Source organism: Anomalospiza imberbis, chromosome 14 (genome assembly GCF_031753505.1).
Source record: "Anomalospiza imberbis isolate Cuckoo-Finch-1a 21T00152 chromosome 14, ASM3175350v1, whole genome shotgun sequence".
Classification (NCBI taxonomy): Eukaryota; Metazoa; Chordata; class Aves; order Passeriformes; family Viduidae; genus Anomalospiza; species Anomalospiza imberbis.
Genome location: NC_089694.1, coordinates 19,514,800 through 19,540,636, shown reverse-complemented (window position 1 = coordinate 19,540,636; position 25,837 = coordinate 19,514,800). Strand labels below are relative to the sequence as shown.

The window sequence follows — 25,837 nt, the reverse complement described above, 5'->3', positions numbered from 1 at the left end:
GCCTCAGCCTCTAGACACTCAATTCAGAAGCTCCATCTTGCACATGGCAATGAGGTGAGGAAGGTTTTCATTACCAATAATTTATTTAGAGGGGGAAAAAGAAGAAAATATTAATAGGACAGAATTTGTTTATCCTGAGATGTATCTTGACCTGCCAGAAGATGCTTCCTAGTAACAACAAACTCTGAAGAGCAACATTTCAAATACAAATAAAATGCACAACTGAAATCCCTCCTCATCCAATGCAGCATCTCTTTCAGGGAAGACACATTTCCTATTATGTCAGGCTTCTCAATGCAGAGCTATGATCAAACAAGATAATCCATCACCATGTTCTCAGGCTAGCTCTAGGACTAAACCAAAAGCCTACACAACTTTTCCAAACTTCCCTGGCAAGAAACTGTTAATTTTACATGCTATTCACCTTTGGAAAATTTAGTCTGAAATAAAAAGAACAGCTGGCCTGATGCTGAAAGCTGTCATACAGCTCAGTATCATGGGGACCACCCAGTCAGTGATAAAATGTTTTATTATATCAGCTAGAGCTGAGAAATGTAAAAGCAGTTCTGTAAATTTAATCACTGGTTGTTGGAAGAGATGAAGAAAACCTCTCCATTTGTCATCCATATGTTTCAAGAGGAAAAAAAGGCTGGCTTATAAATTATGGGTTGCAAACACTGTAACGAGTTCTGTAAATTCAGCACCTTTCATGAAATTTCCATTTTAATTTCATGACTCAGAGCCACTCAGCATCTCAGGTGGAATTAGTCCAGTGCCTAATGCAATGACACTTCTAGCAAAAAGTAGTACATTATGTTTTACTCACTTTGGGATTTTTGAATTATCACAGCATGGTGCAACACAAACATACAGTAAAGTACAAATAAGTAAATGCTCCCAAATCTCCTGCTAATACTAATAAAAATATCAAAGCAGCATGTAGTTATGTTGTTTTATTCAACAGTCGGATACCACAGTGTAAGAATGCAATTTATTCAACAATTTACTCAAGAGACTCCTGAAAGAATAATACATTCAGAAACTCCCAAGATATGCTCACCAGTGGTGTTTGAAGATTGTCTATTTATATTTTACAATGTCTTCAAAGAAGAGAGGTTAAAATGCCTGGCTGTGTCTCCCCTGCCTTGCAAGCAGGGAAAAACACATCAATACTGCTCTGAATCTGGCTCCCCACTGCAAACCAGAGAGCAGTGTGCCCTGATGAAAGCTAAGAAAAACACAGGAGTTTAGCTGAACAATTTCAACATAAAACATCTTGCACTTGGGGTGAATTGAACAGCAGTTTAGCAACTGTGCATAATGGCAGGTGTAATGTGCAAGGTTAAGAGGCAAATCAAGTAAAAGACCAAAAAAAAAAGTAAAATAAACCAGTGGAGATCTTAGACAGGCCTGATATCTCTGGCAAAACAGTTCCAGCCCTGCTGCTTCATCACAAACCTGACAGCAAATCCAAGGAAAGAAACAAGTAGGGCCTGCTCCTTTTACTTTTTATTACATTTCTGCTGCTGCTTCTTTATGAACTCCAGGATATTGCAGGTACTTTTGATCTTTATACTATCACCACATTAACATACAGTGTATTTCACCTCTATGTCCTGACCCTGGAGTAACAGAGAAACTGTTGCCCTGGGTTCATGACTCAGCTAGTTTCAAAGTAATTTATATCATTAATAATTCACATACATCATTCTGTGAGCAGCAGGTAGAGCACATGCTCCAGGAATGGGGCTCGTTTTGCAGGAAAACTTATGCATGGGTGGTTTGCCTACTATGTAGGCCCAAGGAATATACTGGGAACTTAAGGACATGAGAGGTATTCTTATCCTCAACACTGTCATAGTAATACAGAAAACAAGGATACTTGTTGCATAACATGTATTTTCAGTATGAAAGTAGTGCTGGCAGCTATCTGCACTTTAGGGAATAATAAGAATGACCGTAAGGACCTCTGCTCACCCAAAGGTAAACAGCCCAGGTACAAAGCCCTGTTCCTAGGGACATGCTACCTACAGGAACCAGGAAACTGAAGAGACAGCTAAGGAGAGAAATGGAGCAAAACAGGAAAACTCAGCCACCCTCAAGACAGCACACCTGTCAGCTTCCATTTCTGGCCCTGTGTCCTGACATTTCCCAGATGTTAAGGAAGCTTTCCTGTCTGACCTTTCAGGCACCACTCCTGGGGTCACAGTGGCACCACCCCAGACTGTCACTGCTCGGACTGAAGCCCCTTTGCAGTGGCAGCTCCAGTGACCCAGTGGGTCCCCACCTGGCTCCCTGCACACCCCACACTCACACAGGATTCCTCACTGGCTCATGGCACAGTAACACAAATCCAGCTCGAGCTGGTGATTCCAGGGAGGAAGCCTGAACAAAAGAATCCCTCAGCCTTTATACTCACAGTTTTTGTGTAATCTTGGGTCCTCCTGCTGAACCTGAGCGCCCCGTCACCTAGCCAGTAGCACAGGTGCCTGTCACAGCACGTGCAGAAGAGGAGGCTGCACACTGCTAAGTGCACTGTACTTGCAGAGTGCTGCAGTGCTGAGCTAGACTGGCACTCTGCAACATTCAGCTGACACCTGTTTCTGGCTCACCTGGGTTTTCATGTTCACATCAGTGCTGTGAGAGGAAAAAGAATGACAGCACTTGAAAAGGAGAACTGTATCAAGAAGAGCCATGACAAAAGAGTGATCATGGGGAAGGAACATAGTACTGCGTGACAAGCAGAGCCCAGTGATTAGACTAAGATACCAAAAGGTAGTGATCTCATTGGTTTCAGTGACTAAGAAATTCATACTGTTTTTAAGTGCATTTTCTCTGAACTTTAGGTGTTTAAACAGATTTAAAGATCAGATGCTTGGTCATTTGCTGGCACATAATCCCAGATAATGCCTGCATCCTGAACAGTTACTTCAAGTGCTGAAGTGAATCATGACCATCTGCCCACTGCAGTAGGGCCCTTGGCTGCACCTGCCATTATCATTCTTCCCAAAAAGGCACCCTCTGGCACTGCAGCTCCCACATGGACATACCACCAGCAGTTGCTTGTACTCCCAGGCAGGTCCCTGTGGTCCCCAGACATTGCCTGCACTTCTGTTCAATCACATGTTGCTGAGGCTTATCTCACCTGAATTCTTTATCATAGAATGGTTTGGGTTGTAGGAAACTTTAAAGATCATCTCGCTCCAACTCTCAGGAAGAACCACCACACACTGAATTGGGTTAAGACACCAGACTCCAGAACAGAAAAATTGCCTGGTAAGGTCTTCAACACAGCAGCTCCCTACCACAAAACCTATTCCCAGTTCAGAGATCCTTTCATTGAAGCTCTTCAGTCTTACGGCACTGTGATTATTTTCAAGAATTATGAGAGTTAGATCCCCAATGTGATGATGCTCCATGAATCAAGAGATTGCCTTTCTCAAAGTTGCTAACAAATGCTCAGAGTACACAGGAGCACAAAATCAGCTAGAGTTGGACTGCACAAGAATCCATCTGAGCTTGCAGCAAGTGCTGTCCTGTGTTCTCAGTTTGGCTCAGAGTTCCTTCTGCTGCCTCCCCAGCCTGGGGTGCCAGTCAGACTATCTCGTTCTTACATTTTTCCCCAGAAACCTTTTCTTTCCTGCATGAAGGCCACTCCAGCGTTTTGGAGAACAGTTTCAGTCTTTCATTTCTCCAGCAGCATCAGCTGGGACACACAGATATCACTGTTTAGCAGTGCCCTCTCCCAGGGCCGGCCTGCTGCCTCCAGTGGCACAACACATCCACACACAGGGATGGCACAGGAAGGTAAATGAAGACTTTTAAATTTGTGTGAGAAAACTATCAAATACCTCTGCAATTACTCAGACATATTTCTTTCAGAAAAAAGCTACACCAGCCTATCACAGACTGTGTGGGGAAAAATAACTATATATAGGATTTGTTTTAATTTTAAATATTGTATTTCTTAACAGATTAAAAACTGAGCTGAGCAAATATACTGCTTAGTGTGAAGGCATTTAAATGGCTTCATCCCGGTAATTTCCAGACAAGTGCAATCAAGTAATAATACAAGCAATAATGCATGCTGCTCCTTCAAGTATAGAAGTTCTGGATAAGAAAAAATTTCATGTCATCATTAAGAGCAAATGCTTTCTCAAAGTCATCAGTATGATCTGCCTTTTGATGCAGAATAAGTATCTCAGTCTGGTTTTTTAAGACCCTGGCACCTTTCCAAGATTACTTTTATTTCTTTCTAGTTACAGACATCTGAAATTTTCTATTCATGTTTGTTTTGAGGGCTTCTATTCAAGTAGAGTGGTCTCAGGTTACAACTTCTTTCAAATAGGGGCTTCAGTAATTGATTTTATTGCTTAATGATGAATTGAAAAATTAAATAACCCAAGAAAAAAAGTTTTGTCAATACTTGAGATGTTGGAACCTCCCTCTGTTAGTGATAGATTAGCTTGGAATCTATTATTTGTTCATGAATGTCCTATTACTGTAAAAGAATGCATTATAAGTATTTCTGTTCATTGTTGACTTTCACTGCAAGAAGTGCTATTTATTTTGCTAGAATCTACAAGAGTTTCTCTTGTGCCATCTGGCAACCTCATTTGCATGTTTCACATTGATTATAGAAGCACTATTCAGTCTCCTCAACACAATGCTTTATTTTTATTATCAGAAACTGTTTTCCTTCTGATCACTAGCAGTAAATCCATATTCTTCCCAGCTAAACATCATTTCACATTCCATTTAATCTCAGATGAGTTCCTTCCCATATACTCAGAATACAATTTAGGATGCAGATGTCAGGGATTTTTAGGGCCCTGGCTTTCAAGCACATCCACCACTTCATTCACAAAAGTCAAAACCAACTACCTGGCAGATGTGAGGTGCCTGCTGCACAAGCAATCCACACAGGATCCACACCACACACTTCAAGAGGTAGAAAGGGAAGTTTATTTCATTCACTGGCACCACACACTGGCAAAAAGTCCTTGACTTGGAACACCACCAGGAATGGCCCATGCTCTTAAACAAGAAAAAAAAAAAAAACACCCACCTTTGCTCAGAACAATCCCACCTGCTCTCCTCAAGGATGCCCCATAGTCCATAAAAGGGATAAGAAGGCACTTATCTAAAGGGAACAGGAAATGACAGCCCTGGAACTTCAACACAAGACATTGGGGTAGGAAATTAAAGAGCCAGAAAGAACCACCTGGGTTACCAGTCCCCTGCCATTTAGGGAGCTACTCCAAATGTTTCATCCCTCTGCGACTGAATGAAGCCACATTCCTGAAGGGACAAAATCACTTAATTTAGCATTTTCAGTCAGGCTGTTACCTGCCACCTCTGCTTAAGTCACAACAGATTTAGAGCAAGTTTGGGTTTTGTCTGTTTGTGTTTTGGCATTTGGTGGGGGTGTTTTGTCATGTGTTTACATGTGTTTTACAGAAACAGAAAACAGCACTTATCTAGGCTTCACACAACAGAAAAGACCTTCAGAAAAAAAGTAATCAAAATATTTCACAGAAATATTAATGGTCACATAACCTACCTCTGTTAACCAAGTGACTAACACCCAGGGAGGCTCACTTACAAATTAACACAATATAAAACACCTACATAATGCACACAAAGTAGTTAAACATACATTATTACTTAAGTAAATCCTTCTAAACTGCTGACTGTTCATTAGCCAAGAGCCTTGACCTGAGAAGTTAAAACATCCTTGGCAAACACCCCCAACACGCGAGTGCCACACAGCTCCACCTGGACACAAGGCTCCAACAACACCCATCTAAGCTTCGCAGTTTTATTCCTGATATTTTATCACACAACTAAACCTCCCAGCAAACCTTCAGTCACTGCTGCATCCCTGTTGTTCGTTTCAGATTCATCCTGAATGTATCGCCCTATATTCTCCCTATCATTTTTTCATTTGTTTTGCCAACCAGCATGTTGCTTTCTTCTATGCCAGACTTCACATCTAAGGGCTATCTTAAGTATATGCAGTACTTGCTCTACTTCTGTATAACCCTGCAGAAAGCACAAACAAAGCCTGACAGTGACAGAACAGCCCAAGTGCCAAGACAAGCGCTCCATGCTGAGCTAGGCATGTTGTCAGCTCCTCACAGCCATCTGTCAGTAACTGCACCTGACAAGGCAAGCAAGCGCAAGTATCTGAGGCAACAACCACCTTCCTGCCATAGCTGTACGTATCCTCCAGCTCTAATGAAATGAGGTACAAACTGTGGTGGAAGCTTCAGTGACAGCTGCAAGTTTATGAGTGGCATTTTTCATCTCAACAACCATTTCAGCCATTGAAGGTCCTCTCAGGCTTTGCTGTGTAACACATTTTTTCCCAGGTGTGCTTATTTTCCTCACAGTTCTGGAGTTCAGGATTTCAGGCAACAAACCCTCCCATTTCAACATCACCCTGCAGTGATCAAGAAGGGAGATCACCCTCTGCAGCAGCTTCGCAAATTCCAAACCCATCACACCTTTGTAAGGCACGGACCAGCCCAGTTCTGCCAAAGAAGAACAGAAACTCTTATGGGCACTCCAGCACCTTCTTCAGATGAGGTAAGCTCCAGAAAGAGCCATTAGATCTCTGTGTAAGTATCTTATCCAGAAAACACAACACAGGTTCTCAGCCTACAGGTTCTCAGTGAGTATTAGTGCACGTGTGCTGCAACACAGGAGACAAGAACTACAAGTCTGGTTTTATTTCCCAATGCAAAATACATTCTGTTCCAGACACAGGATCAAATACTTACTTGGGTTTTGGAGCAAAACCCAAAAACAACTTGGAAAAAAAGCATTAAAGGGCTATTTTATCACAAGCTACATTGTGAGGGAAAGAAAATGGCTTATTTTTAAAGTACACAAGCTGTAACTGCATGAATTTGAATTATAATGAAGCTGGGAAAAAAAGGACTAAACACACACACAAGCTGTTTCAAGTGCACTACTTTCAAAGTTACTATTTAACTAGTCTTAATAACATCTGAATTTGTGAACTTTTACTGACTCAAAAGCAAAACTACCTAGAAGCATGACATTATTATTCCATCATTATTTCAAATCATTAATTAAAACTTCATAAGAACAAGCTTGTGGGATTCTAGAAAACCAGCTACCAAAAAAAAAAAATCAGCTTTCTACTGTATTTCCTAATGGTAGCTCTTCATCAGAACAGCTCAGACACAATGTCAAGCCTCTCCATGCTGTGAACCTTTACGCCTGAAAAAGCAGCAAGTATCTCTTGCAGTGCAGTTTTCAGCGGATACAAACCATAAGAGGTTAAACTTGAAAATGCTATCCTCCAAACTGCACAAACATCTTCAGCTGCCTATGGCAGACACCTTTGCCCCTCAAAATAAGTATTTTAACCATAAAGATAGAATATTTGAAACCACAGGCAGCCAAAAGCTAAGCCCCAGAGATAATGATTACACAGTAACTCTGAGAAAATCTAAAGAATAATACAAATGCAGACCACTAGCTAGAAATCCATCACAACCCTTTGCACTAGTTAAAGGGTCAGAAGAAAATTCACACGGTAGTAACTAAAAGAGAATCGTTACAGAAAATCACAGTAGGCATCTATAACAGTTAAATAAGAAAATGCATGCTAGACAGTAATAAAGCCTTTTTTCTTTAAGAACTGTAATATTTTGCCTTTACTAAATAAATCAGAAGAGCCTGTACTTGAAGATACTTACATACAATACTTAGAAAATACTTTAAGCCGGTACATGACAATAAAACACAATTGAAAGCAGCAATGAAATTATACTTAAAGTAGATAAATAGCATTTAACTATTCTAGACCCAAAATGTTACCTTTATAAATAAAAGCTACCTCTCTTTTAGCAACACTGCATACTGACTTCACTATGACACAGTTACACCACCAGGCACCTAAGGATATACAAATCCCACAACCCCACCACATTACTGACCACTCCCTAGCCAGGGCCCTTATATAAACCCACCCTTAGCACAGTTCTGGAGGCTGCTCCTATAAATTTGGCAATGGCAAACAGCTGTTGCTTCCATATAGTAGAGTGTGTGAAACAAGGAGTTGCTTCTGCCTGGTAAGTGGAGCTGTTTTGGGCCTTTTCTTTATGGGAGATGGGGGGGGGGAGGCAACTTATTTTTCTGCTTGTTTTGGGTTTTTTTTCAGTTTTAGTGTTTAATTTAGCTGTCTGTAGTTACTATAAAGCACAGAATGTAGCTATGTGTGTGAGAAACTAGCTTTTATAGAAGCACCTAATATATTTAGTTGTTTCTCTAAAGGCTACAGGACAAGCTCTAATAGCACTGCAAAGCTGTCTAATAGCAACAGCTTATAGGTATTAGGAGAAAAAGCACAGTAGCACTGCAAGTATAGGGGGAGTATGAATGACTGCAGCACACTGTGACTCACAGAACTGTTGCTTACCCTCAAATGAGCTTGCTGAGAACAAGAAAGTTATAGTAAAATAAGTGTGTAAGAGGGCTTTGTTCTCTGTGCGTGGATTTACAGAGAGGATGGCATCCCATGAGTGGTAAAGCTCATAGGGGATCTGAAGGGACACCCCTTGAGTAAGAACTGACCTCAACCAGGGTTTGTGGCAATACTTTAATGGAAAGCAAGAAACTAAGGTATTCTCCAGCTTGGGCTGTATCCTAACAGTTTATAGTTTAAGAGTTGAACTCTTTGTCAAGGACTTCATCTCATTTTTGATACAAATGCTGCTGCAGGGTTTTATTCTATCTAGACAGCTACTGGGTCCCCACTAATGCTGTAACAAAGTTTGTGGCTTCACAGTAACATCAGTGAGTGGTAATGACTTCACGGTAGGCTTCTGAAATCATAAGGACAGAAAGGCAGCTCAAGCAACAAATCAATTTTGTGTTCCACAGCATGACCTAACACAGTGATCTTGCAGCTGCTTTTACATGCTGAATGGGGGGAAAATGCTGTTCTACAGTAACTATAACTCTGAGCAGAAATTAGATGTGTGACAGGAGCAAACACTCCACAATAAAGACTTACCCAGTGCAAAAATAATGGTATGTCTTAAAAGCTAGTAAGTAAGCAAGCATTAAAAACCCTAACTACAAATGGGTTTGTAGTAGAGCAATGGCAGCAAGTGGCACATAAGCTGTTTTAATGACAAAGTAAATATCATATTTTTTCCTGGAAAAAACCCAACAAATATTGATCAGAAAATAACATAGACCACTGGTTCCATGCAGAGCAGGTAAAACCAGACCTACAGAATATCAGTGTTCTCACATTCAGTAATTTATGCCTACAATTTAACTTCCAGTAAAGTTAATTATCTCTATAAAGGAAATGGACTTACCAGAAAAAATAGTTATGCTATAATTAAATTGACTTCCTTTTTGTAGTTGACACAAAGATATGCAGTTAAGATGCAAAACTGTATGCAAGTATACCCTGTGAGCATACTTCTGCTGCATCCTAAATTTAAGATTTGCTTTCAGTTTGTTACTGTGTGACTTCAGTTAAGTATGCAATAAGGCAATTAGGAAATTATAAATGATAAGCATCAATTTCTAAACTAGTTCAAGTTCCAAAAAGAAAGAGCGACATGTGAACAAAACCAAATATCCTTGAAATCATGAATGAAGCATGGCATGTGTTACAAGACATAACTATCAGAATCTGATGACTAATTTTTGTCTTTTAATGAAAGCAGAAGTTGCCTGTTTGAATTTTTTTGTTTCTCTTTAGATGTGGCATGACACTATGCCTAAAAAATTATTTCTGAACTATATTTTGTAGCATAAAACTTACTGACCATATTAACTGCTGCTCATCCTGACAAGAAGGATTTGGGAATGCTGGGGGATGAGAGGCTGGACAGGACCCAGCCATGTGCACTCACAGTCCAGAAAGCCAAGTGTGTCCTGGACTGCAGCCAAAGCCCTGTGGGCAGCAGGGGAAGGAGGGAGGGGATTCTGCTCCTCTGCTCCACTCTGGTCAGAGCCCACCTGCAGTGCTGCCTCCAGCTCTGGGGTCCTCAGCACAGGAAGGACATGGACCTGTTGGAGTGAGTCCAGAAGAGGCCATGAAGGTGATCAGAAGGATGAAACACCTCTCCTAGGAGGAAAGGCTGAGAGGATTGGGATTGTTCAGCCTAGAGAAAAGCAGACATCTCAGTGACCTTATTGTGGCTTTCCAGTACCTGAAGGGAGCCCACAAGAAACATGGGGAGGGACTTTTCACAAGATCCTGGAGCGCCTGGACCATGGTAAATGGCTTCAGACTGAAAGACAGCAGGATTATATTAGATGTCAGGAAGAATTTCTTCACTATGAGGGTGGTGAGGCACTAGCAGGTTGCCCAGAGAAGCTGTGGCTGCCCCATCCCTGGAAGAACTTGTAAGAATAGATGGGGCTCTGAGTAACCTGGTCTACTGGCAGGAGAGTTGGAACTGAATGGTCTTTAAGGTCATTTCCAACTCAGGCCATTCTATGATCTACTGTGGCCTTGTGTTCTCTGTACCTTAATAAATCTCTATAAACACTTGAGAGGTGTTGGATTCCTACCAAAACAGTGAGGCTAAACACTGCAGCGGTACAATGCCCAAGCTGAGATCTGCTGTTACTGTGCAGCTTGAACTCTTAACACTCCTTAGCATTTGATCCGCATGGTTCCTATCACTCATCTGAATTACAACAGTTAGTGATTAGCACTCCTGAAAATCTGCTCCATGCTGTTTTCAAGTACACAGGAAATTAAACCTTTAAGGACCACCCGTGAAAAGTTTGGGTCAAGTGATTTGCCTTGTATCATACAAACTCCATGATAAAGAGCTGAAATAAGTACAGTCATCCACAGAGGTTTCTTCCTCAAGATAAATAATACTCACACAATCTGCATTCCTGATCTCCTTAACTAAGCCCACTTCTGGAGGGAAAAAAAAACAAATCTGATTTGAAGCTTGTTCACCACAGACTTTAATTCTTTACAAGCTCATGGCCTTTAGGAAAAAAATTGAGACTACTGGCATGATCATGCACCCTCCCTTTAAGCAGCCAGTTTGTCTGATTAGTTCTTTCAAACAATTTCTTAATGTGCCTATGCAGGACAGCTTCAATATGTAGCAAAATCTATATTACTGCAGACTGACTTTAGATTAATGATGGAGATCATTGCCTTGGTCTATCAGTTTATGTAGGTCTGCTGCTAGCTGAGGTGGAAACACAGTCTGTGTCACTGGCTTTTTAAGTGTTAAAAGCAGAGAAATGGTGAAACTGAGTTTTGTTGTCTATTATAAGCTGAAAGAGTGTGAATAATGTTACACAGACCTGCATTGCCTTCTCCTTTTATTCTTGGTCCTATAGGAGCTTACATGAAGGGAAACCAATCCCTAAAACAGTCCATCTTTAAATAGAGTATTTCTTGGAGACTGTGTGCAGTTACAGAAGTAACTGAAATAATTGCTTGGCTTCTTTTCCTGGAAAAACTAGACTGTGACCAGTTCAGTGGACAAACAGGAACCTAACAGGAAGCTAATAAGTCACTCACATGTGCTAAAAATACCTGTTCTACCCACCAAGTTTAGGGTCTAGGGTGATAACTTCATCTGCACTGTAATACACCAACATAACTTTCTCTGCTTATTTAGACCACTCCTGTCTGTGTTTTTATCACTTGGCCAAAATCTAAAAGAACACTCACAGATGCACCTTCTCAAGTGAAGGCAGGACACAAATTCTATTTACATCAATGCAACACTTGATGTTGTATCTGAGCTCATTCTACTGTGTTGACAGGAACATTATTTTCTGTCTTTTCCCCAACTAATTCTGATGCCTCTGACTTTGTAGTGAGACAGGTAGAGCTAAACCAGCTGGATTATACACTCTGGTTGTTAAGCTTTAACTGTTCATCTGCAACTGGGCTCCGGGAGATCAGTCTTAGCTGGCAGGGAAGTGGATGTCGATGATGCCCTGATGTGGGGCTCGGTGTCGCGCTCCCAAGCTGAGCTCTGCCCTCTGGGTATCAAATCTGAGCTCGGCCCCGTCCTTCGGGGTCATCCCCGTGGGCTCGGCCCCGTCCTTCGGGGTCACACTCGTGGGCTCGGCCCCGTCCTTCGGGGTCATCCCTGTGGGCTCGGCCCCGTCCTTCGGGGTCATCCCCGTGGGCTCGGCCCCGTCCTTCGGGGTCATCCCCGTGGGCTCGGCCCCGTCCTTCGGGGTCATCCCCGTGGGCTCGGCCCCGTCCTTCGGGGTCATCCCCGTGGGCTCGGCCCCGTCCTTCGGGGTCACACTCGTGGGCTCGGCCCCGTCCTTCGGGGTCATCCCTGTGGGCTCGGCCCGTCCTTCGGGGTCACACTCGTGGGCTCGGCCCCGTCCTTCGGGGTCATCCCCGTGGGCTCGGCCCCGTCCTTCGGGGTCATCCCCGTGGGCTCGGCCCTGTCCTTCGGGGTCACACTCGTGGGCTCGGCCCTGTCCTTCGGGGTCATCCCCGTGGGCTCGGCCCCGTCCTTCGGGGTCATCCCCGTGGGCTCGGCCCCGTCCTTCGGGGTCATCCCCGTGGGCTCGGCCCTGTTCTTTCGGACAGGCCCAACCTCAAGCAGTCCCGCAGCAGCAGCGCAGGCCACGGTCGCCGTCTGGTGGCCAAGCAACGGCAGTGCCCGCGCGGCTCTGGCCGCCCCGTGCCAGTAGCCAGCATGGCTCCCGCCCCTCACGGCCAGCGCTGCGCGGCCGCCGCCCTGGCTCAGCAGGGCTGCCTCACGCGGGGGATTAGGACATGGCTCCGCTCGGCCCCAGCGCCGCTCCCGTCTCCTCAGCCCCCGTGCCGGGCGGGAGGGGCCGCGCTGCCGCCCTCGCGTGGGCAGAGGCGGCGCTGCAGGCGCGGGCGGCGCTCCCCGGGGATGGGGTCGCTTCGTAGCGCCGGACGGGAGCAGCTCGGCTCCCCCAAGAAATGGGCTCCGTCCCGGCGCGGTCAGACGGTGGCCAGACCCCCGAGGAGCCGCCTGTCCCGCTGCTCTGTCTGCTCGGGGTGCCTCTTCCATAAGCTTTGCCTCACACCACTAAAATCCACAGCTTTTTCATCTCCCGGAGCTCTGCTGCAACCTCCCTCACTCCAGTACCTCCTTGGTCCCTTTATTCATGTTCGGTTTTCCCCTACACGCTGCCTAAGGTGTTTCTTGGCTTAAGTGATCCTTCATCTCACATCAGCGCTCACTACTTCATCTCCTCAAAACCTGCAATCCAATCCCTGACAGTCAACCTTCTACCCCATAAAATGGGCTCTCTGCATCCCAGGGACTTTCCTGAGGCACAGCTCAGCTGGGAAGGCTCGTGCCCACAGCTTTGCTCTTCCGTATAGCAGCGCGGCTGGTCTGTGTCAGAGTGGGTAGAACACACGGATGCAGGATGTGAACCTCCCTGCCAAACTGCTCACATCTGACAAAATCTGGATGTGCAGGGCTGCCTGCTTGTCTGGGGGATATTCCTGGCCATTGCAATGCTTTCAGCTTCCTCCTTTGGATGCAGAGCAATGGGTGCTCCTGCACAAACCCTCCTGCAGTGCCCCAGACGCCCCACTGATAAGGCCTTAATCAGCACATTCCACGGAGCTGCTCAAGGAGTTGTGCTGAAGCTGTTAACAGTAGTGCGGAACAGGACCAGCTGAGCACTGAGGCTTCTACCTAAATTGGCAGTTACTATGTCACTGCAGAATGCCATCACCTCCCCGTAAATCAGCTTTCTCAGGTCCTTTGCAAGTGGCAGAAGATCAGAGGGGTCCCCTGAGATCACAGGCAATGACGGATCAATTCGGTGACGCAGAAAAGTCTGAGTGTCCATCGTGCATCCTGGCTCACCAGGAGCGGAGACCTGGAGCAGAGGGTGGGGGGACACAGCTGTGCTGTGCCACAGGGAGAGAGGAGGAAGATGGAAGGCATCAGCCCATCCATCTTCAGCTGGCATCAGGCCTGTTCTGGAGCCTCCTTTCATCTGCTGCTTTAGCAAAGTTCAGATGCACTCGTTCGGAAGAATTTCTCTCAGTTCCAGGCAAGAAAAGCACTTTTACTTCTGTGTTTCTGCCTTCAAATCATGCTCCGGTGTGTCTGCCGGGCCAGCCGAGGCGACCTGGGCTGCGTCTGTTCGGGCTTCCTCTGTCGTGAAGGGAAAAGTCCCCTTTTGTCCGAGGGGCTCCCACAGCCCCTCTCTCAAAGGGGCGGCGATGCACGAAGCTCTGCCTCCATCTCCCGGGAGCTCTCCCTGGAGTCTCCGTCTGCCTGGACGTGGCCTGCCTGCAAACTCCTTTGCGCTGCGACGCGTGACGGCCCCGGGGCCCCTTCCCCCTCTCCCCGCGGCTGCCTCGGGGCTGGCGGGGCCCGCCCTGACCCCAGCCCGGCCCCCCGCTCCGCTCCGCTCGCAGTCCGCCCGCCTCTGCCGGCCTGTGCGGACCTGCCGCGGCCGCCCCGCCGGGCCAGGGCACACCCAGGAGGGTGTGAGCGCCGCGGGAGCCGAGTGCTGGCACGCATGGGCCCGCGGAGAGCCCAGCCCCGCGCTCACCTGGCCCAGTTGCGGGAGCCCGACATCCGCGGGGAGCAGGTATTTGTTGCCGGGGTGGCTGCCTCGGCCGTGGGGATGCTGTCCTGCGCCGCCAGGGCTGGCAGGGCGGCACGGGAAAGGGGTGATCATCCCGGCTCTGCGAGAAGCTGAGGGGGGAAGGAAGGGGGTTGCCCGTGTTGTTCCCACGCTCTGAAGAGCAGGAACAGGGAGCCCAGGACTGGCTGCCCGGGCATGAGACTGAGAGTGGGGGATCTGGGCTAGGCTGTGCTGCTCTTGCTGTTTTGGGGTCACCCTATGCCCCATGCTGAGCCGATGTTCTGTTCTCCGTCCTACGAGGAAAGGGAACAGTGGGGTTAGGCACCAGCTTCTGCTGACCTGCCCGGTGGCACACAGCCTGGGCTGGCTCAGCTCGGCTCCTCCAGGACAAGGGGATCTTGATCTGCATATGGTCACCAGGTTGTCCTGTGCGAGTAGCCCTGAGGCACAGAGGTCTTTGTGAGGCTACCAGAACACGCTGCCGTGTCGATGACTGTGGCAATGGGTTTGTCACCCCTTCAGATTGCCTGTGCCTCACACACTAGGGCTGTGAGTGTGCTGCGGGTGTTGTTTGGTGGGAGCTAAAGGAGGGGTCCTTGCAGCTATGACGGAGCCCCAGCTCCCACTCTGCTGCTCTCCCACTGGAGCCTGGAGCAGAAGCTGAGCAGGGTCTGGCGTGTGCTTATCCCTGCTCTGTCTGGGATGTGTGTCCTGCGCAGAGGTGTTGTGCCATAACCACTGATGCTACTGCTGCAGTCACACTCTGAGCTGGAGAACAGGGTGGCATTTCCCCTCCAAACCCTCCAGGCAGCACCATTGGGGCAGATTTGTGACCAGTCCTGTGCCACTCTCTGCCAAGCTCCAGTCTTGACGGCAACAGTCCCTTGGAGCAGCTGAGTTGCAGCTGGTGCCCACAGCCACTCCTCCTGTACTGTGTACCCTGCGTGGGAGCCTGCCAGGAGCTGCTGATACCAGTGCTCTGCCTGTGTGAGCAGTGACAGGGGACAGGGTGACTCCAGGTGAAGGCTGGCTGAGCCCACTGGTCCCCGGTGGAAGTGTTGACTCTGCTTCTGGTGACAGCAGGGGTATGAGCCTGCAGCCAGAGCCCCTGGGCATCAGGAAGGGAAATACCTGCACCCATGGCTTCCTGTATTGTGTTAAAGCTGACTCCCTCAGTGCCATCAGTGAGCAGGTCACAGCTGCTGGTCTGGTGCCTAGAAGGTGGAGGGGGCAGCACATGCGGGGCTCTGTTTTGCTGCTCATCATCCTCTGTGCCTTGGCTGGCTGGACCTGCTGATGGCAGCCACTGGACATCCCCCAGCCTGCAGAAGCTGCCTGGCCAGGGATAGGGTCCTGCTCTTGGGTTGCTACCTGGCTGTGTGTGACCCTGTGCTCAGGGTCAGGCAGGCTCTGCCCCCCAGCCCTGGAGACTCCCACGGAGTGGTATTTAGGAGCAAGGTGATGGGCTGGGGTGCTGCCCTGTTACAGGGGCAGACCAGGCTCACATTGGCCACAGCTAGGACATGGCAGAGCTGCTGTGGTCTGGCTGGCTGGGCCAGGAAGGGGCTGGGCTAGCTCTGCTCCTTCTCTCCACAGCCCAGATTGGAATGGGACACAGCCCTATGAGGCACACCATTGCCTCCAACATTGGAGAGGATGTGGCTGGGAGGATGTGGTCTGCTGCCTCTCCTGCTTGGCTCAGTGGTCACAGTGAAATGAGAGCCAGGCTTAATCTGCAGTGTTGCATAATGTGCCTGGCCTGTTGAGGAGGTTGGGGTGAGGAGGAGCAGCTCCACAGCAGCGCAAGCAATAGTAAAGATGGGATTTCTCCGGATGGATCGAGGAAGACCTTGTTTTGGGCTCCCTGCTTCTTCCAGCCAAGCACCAGGGGATCTGGGGATCACAGCAAAGCATCCTGGCTCTCTCCCCTTGCCAATATGGAGAACTCAGTGGTGGCCCTGCCTCCAGCCTGGATCTCTGTGACTGTAGAAATGGGCTCCCCCACAAGTACTTAGACCAAAGCCATCCAGTGCCTGCTCAGCTGCAGCTCCGTCAGCCACACTTGGGATTCCTTGGTGTGCAGGTTGAGCTAAGCGGCTGCCAGGATGGTGCTGCATCAGCAAGGACCTGGACTTGGGGATAGGAACAGGAAATTCCCAGGTCATGGCATGGCACTGGACAGTCCTTGCAGGTGGGGAAGCCTCCCAGGCAGAGGGCTGAATCCTGGCCTGGGGAGCAGACCCTGCTCCCTGACAGCTCCAGGCTTGTTCCAGCTTGTTGGGTGAAGGGTCCCAGCATAGCCTGCTGAACGGGTTGGGCTGCACCCTGTGCTGCTTCTTCCCCTGGCACCATGCCTTGCCTGGGGACACAATCAGCAGCCCCACTATGTCCCAGCACTCTGGGCCACCTGCCAGGGTGCCTGGACACAAAATGCTTCAGTGCTCCATCCCCACGGGGTGGGGGCAGTGTGTTGGGAGGTTTGTGCCAACACACTGTGTGTATCCCCACAGGACACCTGACCTTTGCTCTGGGACAGTCTGCTGCTATGGCTGACCCCCCTGATTGCTGCTCTACCTGTGCTACCTGCCTGCTCTGCCCCTACAGCTGCCAGTGGATCACTGCCAAGAAGGAGAAGAGGAAGGGCCTGAGAACCACCAAGGTGATACCCGAGTGATGCTGAGCTGGGGCTTGCCAGCCCCTTTGTGGGAGTCTCAGAGTGGTGGCTGGGGTGGGGAAGGGCTCTGGCTGGGATGTTCAGCCAAAGCACTGAGCTGTGGACCTCTTGCTGCTGCTCCTGCTTCCCAGGCCTGAGCCCCAGGAAAGCTGGGGTGCTACCTGGCATCCTCACTGCCCAGGAACTGCCCTAGCCTGGAACGGTGAGAGGGTGAGCTGTGTTCCTGCTGGGTGACAAGAAGGGTAGAGCAGCATTAGCATGCATCTGCAGTGGGGCTTGCATGTGCCTGGGGCAGAGCAGAGCCCTAGGACTGAGCTGGCAAGCAGGTCCTGGGGCAGCACGTGGGAGACACAGTTCCTGGGTTGGGTGTGGCCCCAACCAAGAGGGTGTCCCCAGCAATTTGTAACCTGGGAGTGGTGAGGCCCTGGGATTCTCTGAGGTCTCCGACTCCCATGGGAGTGGTTCTGCTGCTGCTTGTCCTGTCTTGCCTGGAATGTACAAATAAGTCTGGGTTGCTAGGTGTTCCTCTGGCACCTGTGGCACCCCTCACCTCCCCCATACACGTGGGATTAGTGGCTGTGGACAATGCAGCTGGACCCAGTCTGCAAACTCACCACTACAAGGGCACTTCTGAGGCCCTGCACTGCTCTCTGCCCAGCTCATGGATCATACAGCTAGAAAGGAGTGGGATCTAGCTCCCTGCTCCTTATGTCCAAAGTCCCAGCCTGTTCCCATGGGGTGCTGCTTGGGAAAGGAGGCAGTCTTGCCACAGGGGCTATTCTCCCCAGCCTGGCATAGGCGGATTTTTAGTTTGTTGTAGGACATGCTGATCCATCTTTCTGTAGCATGGGTCCAGCCAAAAGAGCCAGCCAGGGCTGGTTCTGGTCCCTCTCTATGGCAGCTCAGTGCCTGGACCCCTGGATCCCTGGGCCTGCTGTGACCCCCGTGCTCCTTGCTGCTGGCTGGTGATACCCAGGGGTCTCAGATACCTGCCAGAGGGTACGTGTATAATTTTCATCTCTGGCTTTCAGTATGACTGCAGCTGGTTCCTTTTCCTCTTCTGCGTCTTCCTCGTCACTATGGTGTGGCTCTACTTCGCTATCATCATCCTCAATGATTTCCACAACTTCAGCGAGTGAGTAGGATCTACATCCAGCCTTGTTCCCCACATCACCCTTGCCCCTCTGACCTTCCCCTTTGCTGGCAGATTCATCTTCAGGCAGAGGAAGCTGTGGCTAAACTGGTCCCTGATTCTGCTCATACCTACAGCTGTGCTGGTCAGCTACTCGTCTGTGCTGCTGGTGAGCCCTCCTGATCTTGCTGGGTGGGGGGGATGGGTCTGTGCTGAGCACAGGCTGCCCTGTGCTGGGAGGAGCCTGCAGCATCTGGAGCCGGGTCAGCCAGAGCCCCTGCCTGTGCCAGGGGGCCTGAGCTTCTGGGGCTGAGTCCCGTGCCCTGTGAGGGGTGAGGTGTGGGGTACAGCCCAGCTCTGACAGCTCCTTGCCCTTGCAGGTTCTCGCTTTGTGCTTGCAGCTCTGTGGCCAGCCCTTGAAGCTACACTGGGTGCACAAGGTGAGAGTCAAGAGGTGCCTGCCCTGGCTGCCCTTGCACCTTCAGAAGCTGGGACCAGCCTACTGGGCTGTGTATGGCTGCTGTGACCCCACTAAGTGTCTGTGTGTCCCTGCTGACCGGGGCTGCAGCTGTCAGTTCCTCGGCCACATGTCTCTGGGATGGGAAAATTCCCAGTGCTCAAAGCATGGAGCACAGAGCTCAGCTGCAAACCCACATGGGGAAAATGGGGTATCAGGGCTTGGAGGGGTTCATAAGGAAGGGAAGAGGAGGACTCTGCCTGGCCTTCAAGAAGCTGTGTGCTCTGCTAACTGCCCTGTGCATGCTCCACAGATCCTGCTGATCCTAACTGCCCTGGTGGTGGCTGCAGCCTTCACAGGGCTGGGAATAAAGTGGGTGGAGGAGTGGAAAAGTGTACGTGTCTCTCTGCAGGTGAGTCACCTCGATAGCAGGGACTCTCCCACTGTACCCAGACCCTGACCTGTGGGCTTGAGCTGAAGGATGCTGACTGAAGCCCCTAGCATGGCTGTGTGCACTGGGGGTGGATTCCCTGCCCTTGACTTCTGCTGCCTGGTCAGGCAAGGTGCTCCTTCTACCCCTACAGTCCTGTCTGGAGAAGCTGCCACCAGACTGATGAATGCTGGCTGGACTAGAGCAGGGAGTCTGTTCTGTCCCCCAGGAGCCTGTCCCTCCCTCCCTGGCACTGTGGATCTTCCAGCAGTACTGGCTGCAGGGAAAGATCCCTGGCATTGGGGCTTGTGTATTTTGGGGACAGGCACTGGTGCTGGCTGACACCATGGTTTTTTTGCCTCCTCAGGCAACAGGTCCCTTCCTGCACATTGGAGCTGTGGGAGCAATGACACTCCTTGCCTGGCCCCTGGCCAGCTTCATCTACCGCACCCGCAATACAGGTAATCCCCCTCTGAGCTCTTCACTTGTCACCTTGGCTGGTGCCCTGCTTCCTGCCACCCTGCAGCTGAGCAGCACTGCTGGCAGAGTGGTACTCGGGGAGCATCAGTGCAGTTGTGAGAACAGGTCTCCAGTGTGGTAGTAATGCCTGCTCTTGGTTGCTTCTCATGACCAGCCCTTGTTGCAGCTTCAGCTCTCCCTGCTTTGCAGCTGAAGGAGGGCTACAGGTGGCAGAGTACCGCAGAAGTGCTGAGTTAGGCAAGGGCACGTAGCAGGACAGGAATAAATCCGCAGTGTTCCTGAGGCTGAAGGTGCAATGGCACCGACAACAGGGCAACGACAGGTTAATGCCAGGTGAAGCAGCCTTGGCTTATTCCTAGTGACCTGCAAAATACTTCCTCTGTACCTCATTCCCTCTAACTTCTGTCTGTGCCTGCAGGTCTCAGGGTGTTTGTGCTGCTTGCGTACTGTGCAGCGATGATTGCACTATACTTGGCTCCCTTGGGAATTACCTCCCCTTGCATCATGGAGGAGAACCAGCTGCCCCCCAAGCCAGCCCTAGTTGGCCATCGAGGAGCACCCATGGTGAGTGACTAGCACCCTGGCTGTGCTCAGGGTGGATGGGGCAGGCTGCTCCACTAAGAAAAGCCAGATCCTTGTGGCCACAGGCCTGGACAAGCTCTGGCCAGCCCAGAATAGTGGTATCCCCACAGCAGCCAGGGCAGCTCAGGCTTGGAGGCTGGGTGAGCACAGGGTGAGGAGAGCATGCAGCAGCTGCAGGACAGAGCTGCTTCCTAAGCCCTACTGGACCAGGAGCATGCAACTCCCAGCAGAAAGCCTGGCTGTGTAGTGTGGGCTGGGGAGCAGGGACGAGGCAGGCTCTGGCTGTCTATCCCCAGTCCTTTTCCACCCCCCACCACGTCCAGGTCACCCCAGGCTCATTGTGGTTGCCCTAGAGCCAAGCCAAGCTGCTGGTGCATCCAGGCAGGATGAGTGCCCCCTGCCCCATCCTGCCCACGCTCTCTGCACTAACACCGTTCCTTTTTCCAGCTGGCCCCTGAGAACACCCTCATGTCACTGCACAAGGCAGTGGACTGTGATGTGCAAGTCTTTGAGACAGACGTCATGGTGAGGTAAAGGGGCTCAGAGGGCGGAAGGGATCTGTGTCTCCTGGGATGTCACCTCCCACAAGGGGCATTCTGGAAGACACCTGGAGGACTGATATAGCCTTCATTTGGAGATAGCCTTGTTCAAAGTGCTCTGCCACTCCCACCTTCCCAGTATGGGACAGGCTCCAGCTTGGTGTCCCAATGATCTGGGAGAGATACTGGGTTTCTGTCCTCCCTGTGCAGATTGCCTTTTGGGAAGGGAGGCTCCATCAGGGGAGGGGTACTGCTTGGAAAACAGACCCTGGCTCCAGTTCATCTCATGTAATCCTGTTATTGGGTGGCTGTTTCCAAGAGCAAGGAACTACTTGGTTGGTGGCTTGGTCTCTAGGTGCACATTTTTGTGTAAAGGGCCACGAGTAGAATAAGGATGAGGGTTACTCTGGCAGGTGGCTGGGAGGGGGTAGAAATGCTAAGGCATAGATAGGAGACAAACAGTTTACAACATATGGCTTTCCTCTGTGTTCTTTTGCCAGTGCTGATGGGGTCCCATTCCTCATGCATGACGAGGAACTTACCAGGACCACCAACGTGCAGGCTGTGTTCCCTGAGAGGGCTGCCCTGAACAGCACTGCCTTCAACTGGACAGACCTCCAGCGGCTGGATGCTGGCAGCTGGTTTCTGGAGGTCAGGAATGTCCTTAGGGTGGCTGGTGAGGAATGGGTGCATTTTTGAGTGAAGCATTAGCCCTGCCCTGGGACTCCAGAATCTTTCCTGGTCCTAGCAGACACCTGGACAGGGTGCAGAAGCCTGCACAAATCCCTTGGGTGCAGTTATGCCCCAAGCTGCGGTTTGTTCTGACTCCTCAGCTGAGTCATGGAGGAGGCTGCTTTGAGAGGGGATGTCTCATATTTGCTCTGAGCTGCACAGCCTGCCTGGGCTTGAAGGCAGCTGTGGCCAGACTCTTCCCAAAAAGTGACTAACTACTGCTGAGCAGCTTTGAATGCCCACAGGTGTTGGGGCTGCTTGAATTCTGTTGTTAGTGGGGAGAAGGGTACAGGGTGCCCATGGATGTGCATAGGGAGGTTCCCTGTGCCTGTCTGCACTGGAGAGCACATGGAGAGGCCAGTGTCGGAAACTGAGAATCGGAGACTGGGAGTCCCCCAGGCACCAGACCACCAGCTGACAGGTGGTCTGCCTGTGATGACTGCCCCCCTCTCACCCTTGCAGCGGAGGCCATTTCCCACTGTGCAGAGTCTTTCTCCTGGTGATCGCAAGGAGGCAACTGAACAGAGGATCCCGTCCCTGGAACAGGCTCTAGAGGCAGCCAAGCAGAGCAACATCTCCATCATGTTTGACCTTCGGCCTGAGAACCACAGTGACTACCAGAACTTTGTCAATGTCACCCTAGGAGTGATTTTACAGTCAGGCATCCCGCTGCAGCAGGTGAGCTGGTCACCATCCCACCCCTGCCAGGCCTTGCTGTCACACCCCTGCTGTGGTGGGAGGTGCCCTGCCAGCCACACTGACCATCCCTGACACCCACCCCCTACACCCCGTCCCCATACGTGATCCCTGCTGGGCAGCCCTGCCCAGGCGTGGGGTTTCCTAGCTGGGAGAAGTTGCCAATAATTAGGGTTTAATGCCTATGGCTTCAGACCCCTCCAAATACTTCAGACCCCTCCAAATACGTTGCTTTCCCAGCACTGGCCACCCTGGTGTGTAAGCAATGACTCAGGCTAGGGAGGAGACCAGCACTGCCAGCATGAGCAGGAATACAATGCTGAGGCTTTCACCTCCCCACATTCCACCACACCTCTCCCTGCAGCTCTTGGACTCCTGCTGAACCTTCCTGTGTTCCCTTTATGCTTCATCCAATCCCTGCAGCACAGGATATGTGCTGCCCTCAGGGGACAAATCAGCACTCAAATCACGTTTCTTGGCCTTTTGGGAATGCAGAGCAGGAGGGGACATAGAAACGATTTCTACTATAGTGGTGATCCAAGGTGCATTTTTGCTTCAAAGCTGGGCATAAGTGGATTCACTTCTTGAGCCATTCGAGGACCCAGAAAGGACTTAACTGTTGCAAATTTCCTAAGCTAAAACTGCTTTTTCCCTTCAGTGGGACCACTGCTTATTTCCTGGCTGCGGCAAGCTCTTAGGAGACTGTCCTGGCTGAGATCCTCATGGAAGAGCTGAGTGTGGAGACCGGGGGGCAGGAAGCAGCTGTCAAAGCAGGCCATGTGGGCCTGGACCTGTGAGGGAATATTGGAAGGGAGCAAACTCTCTGGAGCACCTCTCCTCTGCACGTGCTCTCTGGCTCTCGCCTAGGTTCTCTGGCTTCCAGATGGGTTCAGGGAAGATGTCAAACAGCAGGCCCCAGGTGTCCAGCATGTCTACGGCCGGAAGAGATTTGAAAATGAGAAGGAGCCAGTACTGCACGTCAATCTGCCCTACCAGGACATGAGCTCTGAGGAGATCAGGTGAAAACGCTTTGTCCAAGTACCTGGGAGCTGTGAGGGTCTCAGGACTGTCCCAGGGGCCAGCAGAGGTGAGGGTGCTGAGTACTGGTGTGCTTCTGGGAAGAGCTGGGAGTGTGCCTTGTGAACAAGTGTCCCTATCAGGCAGGGCTGGTGCAGAGGATGCAGCTGGCTGCAGTCCTCTGCCCTGCCTGCAAATCTGCCCTCAGTCTGGATCTCCAGACAGTTGCTCCATGTGGCTGCAAATGCTGGATCATATCCCAAATGTACAGCCCCCTCTGGCTGTGCAGAGTGTGGTGGCACCCTGCTGTCTGCTACTCTGATCACGGCTGTCCCCACGCAGGCAGTACCGCCAGGACAACATCTCTGTCAACTTGTATGTGGTGAACCAGCCCTGGCTCTTCTCCGTGCTGTGGTGTTCAGGGGTGAGCTCTGTCACCACCAACGCCTGCCAGGTGCTGAAGGAGATGAAACACCCCATCTGGCTGCTGGTAAGTGACCCCTCCATCCTTCACCCTGCCCACAGCCCTGTGTCCTAGACACTTGTGGGTCCCTTTCTGCAGCAGCCCTGTGCAGCTGCCTGGAAGGTGACTTCTGCTCACTGCTGTACTGGCATGGGAGCATGCGACCCTGTAGAAGGAACTGGTGGCACAGCAGGCGGGGCTGTGCCATGGCACACCACCCCTAGCTGGTGTTCAATGGCTTGTCTCGTTGCCTTGCAGCCCAGCAGCACATACTTCATGATCTGGATCGTTGTAGACTGCGTTTCCTTCCTTATCATCATCTGGGCCTTTTTCTTGATGAAGTAGGTCTGATCCCTTTCCCCGTCCCGAGGCAGGTCTCTTGAGGGAGGTTTTAGTGTGCCCTGGGTGGCTGATGCAGACCCAAACCTGCTGCCATGCCTCTCTGGACTCAGATCTTGGCGGGGGGGTCCTCTCCTGTCTGGCTAAGTAAGACAGAAGTGTGTGGGGGCAACTTTTATCTCCAAGCTGCAGCTAAAATTCTGCCCTGACCCTGCCTCAAGCTGCTGGATGCCTTAGTTCACACTTGCTAACCCAGTCTGCACCCCAGGGCTTGTGGGTTGAAGCTGGGGGATCTGGTCCTGCTCCTTTTTTCCAGTGCTGCAGGCACTGAGAGCAGTTCCCTCTGGGATTGTAGGGCCCCACAGCCTCCAGCTGGCAGCTCAGGGGAGGGTATGGTGAGACCAGACTTGCATGCTAACATCGATCCTATTCCATCTCCTAGGAAATGTTCCCACAGAAGACGGCCAGCGGGTGAGTGCGCATGGAAGGGGAGCTCCCCTTCCTTGGAGCCAGGCTCTGCCTGTGGGACTCTTCCTGACAGGCAGGCAGCTTTCTCCAGCCAAACGTGATGGAGTGGTTTGGGATGGCTGGGGGAGGGAAGGGAATCCCAGCCCAGGGAGTTCCTCCTGCCCTGCCCTTTACAAGCAGCCCTGTGAGACAGCACTAGGGAATCCCACATTTCCCGAATATCCTCAAAGCTGCTTTTCAGGCTACTTCGCCTGTCGATGCGGGATGGTGGCTGCCCACAATGACTGGTTTTTTCTCTGTCTCCTCAGAGTCTGAGACAGATGTGCTGCTCACAAAGATCAACAGCTTGATGCAAGAGTGACGCCTGTGTCAGCTGTGGGGAAGGGCAGCCAGAGCCCTGCACAGCTCAAGCGGAGAGCACTCCTCAGGCCAGCTTCAAGGCTCCTTTCCTTCGAGCCTCACTTCTACCGTGGCCTCCTGGTTCCTTTCATGGTGCACAGCTGCCCTCAGCTGAAAAGACTTGGAACTGAGTTCTCATTGCCCACTGGCAGCGAGGAACTAAAGCTTTGCAGGGGTGGCCTAGGGGCAGAATATTTATCCAGCAATGCTGGAGCTGAGACCTCTCCCTTGAGGTTTGGACAGGAGCGGGGATTTGGGTCGCTGTTTGGTGCAGGGGAAGGGCTGTCTCTGCCTGTTGTCAGCAGCTCTGCAGCCAGGGATGGGACACCTGGTTTAAGGGCTGTTCCCCTGGGGGCTGCCCTGTCCCACGGCTTGAGGAATAGGAAGGGAATAGGGATAGAGATGTGGAGTGGCTTTTCAAAAGACAAAGGGAATGCTGAGCTCTTCACCCTCTCATCCTGGACACAAATCCTGTCCCTACTGCAGCTGGCTTCATCTTCACAGGACAGGGTCCTGGCACTCCATGCAGCAGTTAATGCCTGTTGCTCGGGGAAGAAAAGGATCAGGGCTGGGGGTGGTGTCAGGGGCTGGCAGGACCGTGCGCACGCTCCTGCTGCTGCTCCAGGGCAGCAGAGGGAGCGGTGGGACTCGGCATCGGTCACGTTGCAGCAGGGCCTTGAACAGGGAGAGGGGTATCGTGTCAGTTTGACTTGTTGCTGTCTATTTATGTCAATAAAGCAGAGGAGCGGCAGATAGATCCCGAAAGGGTGCGTCGGGCACGCCTGCGTCCTCCCTTCCGCACCTTTCCCTGCCGGCGGCGCTGCCGGCTCGGAG

At 50.6% G+C, this 25,837-nt stretch overlaps 1 protein-coding gene and 1 long non-coding RNA gene across 4 annotated transcripts in view; one reads left to right on the top strand and one right to left on the bottom strand.

The window, feature by feature from the left end:
• Nucleotides 1–7,984, bottom strand: part of LOC137482766 (uncharacterized) — a 41,212-nt gene extending 33,228 nt beyond the window's left edge. The window contains exon 1 of the long non-coding RNA XR_011004199.1: nucleotides 7,874–7,984. This is a non-coding gene — a long non-coding RNA (uncharacterized lncRNA). The remainder of the gene's footprint in view (nucleotides 1–7,873) is intronic.
• GDPD2 (glycerophosphodiester phosphodiesterase domain containing 2) lies at nucleotides 6,353–25,760 on the top strand. 3 transcript variants are annotated; one of them, XM_068205361.1, is made up of 16 exons: nucleotides 6,353–6,591; nucleotides 17,106–17,254; nucleotides 18,301–18,404; nucleotides 18,477–18,570; nucleotides 18,782–18,841; nucleotides 19,172–19,270; nucleotides 19,656–19,749; nucleotides 20,187–20,332; nucleotides 20,798–20,880; nucleotides 21,390–21,540; nucleotides 22,084–22,299; nucleotides 23,185–23,336; nucleotides 23,677–23,824; nucleotides 24,056–24,138; nucleotides 24,579–24,607; nucleotides 24,913–25,760. In XM_068205361.1, the coding sequence occupies exons 2-16, from the start codon at nucleotides 17,141–17,143 to the stop codon at nucleotides 24,963–24,965; spliced, it is 1,626 nt and encodes a 541-aa protein (XP_068061462.1). In that variant the 5' UTR covers nucleotides 6,353–6,591; nucleotides 17,106–17,140; the 3' UTR covers nucleotides 24,966–25,760. The 3 variants fall into 3 exon arrangements, with proteins under 3 accessions (XP_068061462.1, XP_068061461.1, XP_068061460.1); XM_068205360.1 differs by lacking the exon at nucleotides 6,353–6,591 and adding an exon at nucleotides 7,986–8,108; XM_068205359.1 differs by lacking the exon at nucleotides 6,353–6,591 and adding an exon at nucleotides 14,339–14,598.
• The last annotated feature ends 77 nt before the right edge of the window (nucleotides 25,761–25,837 follow it).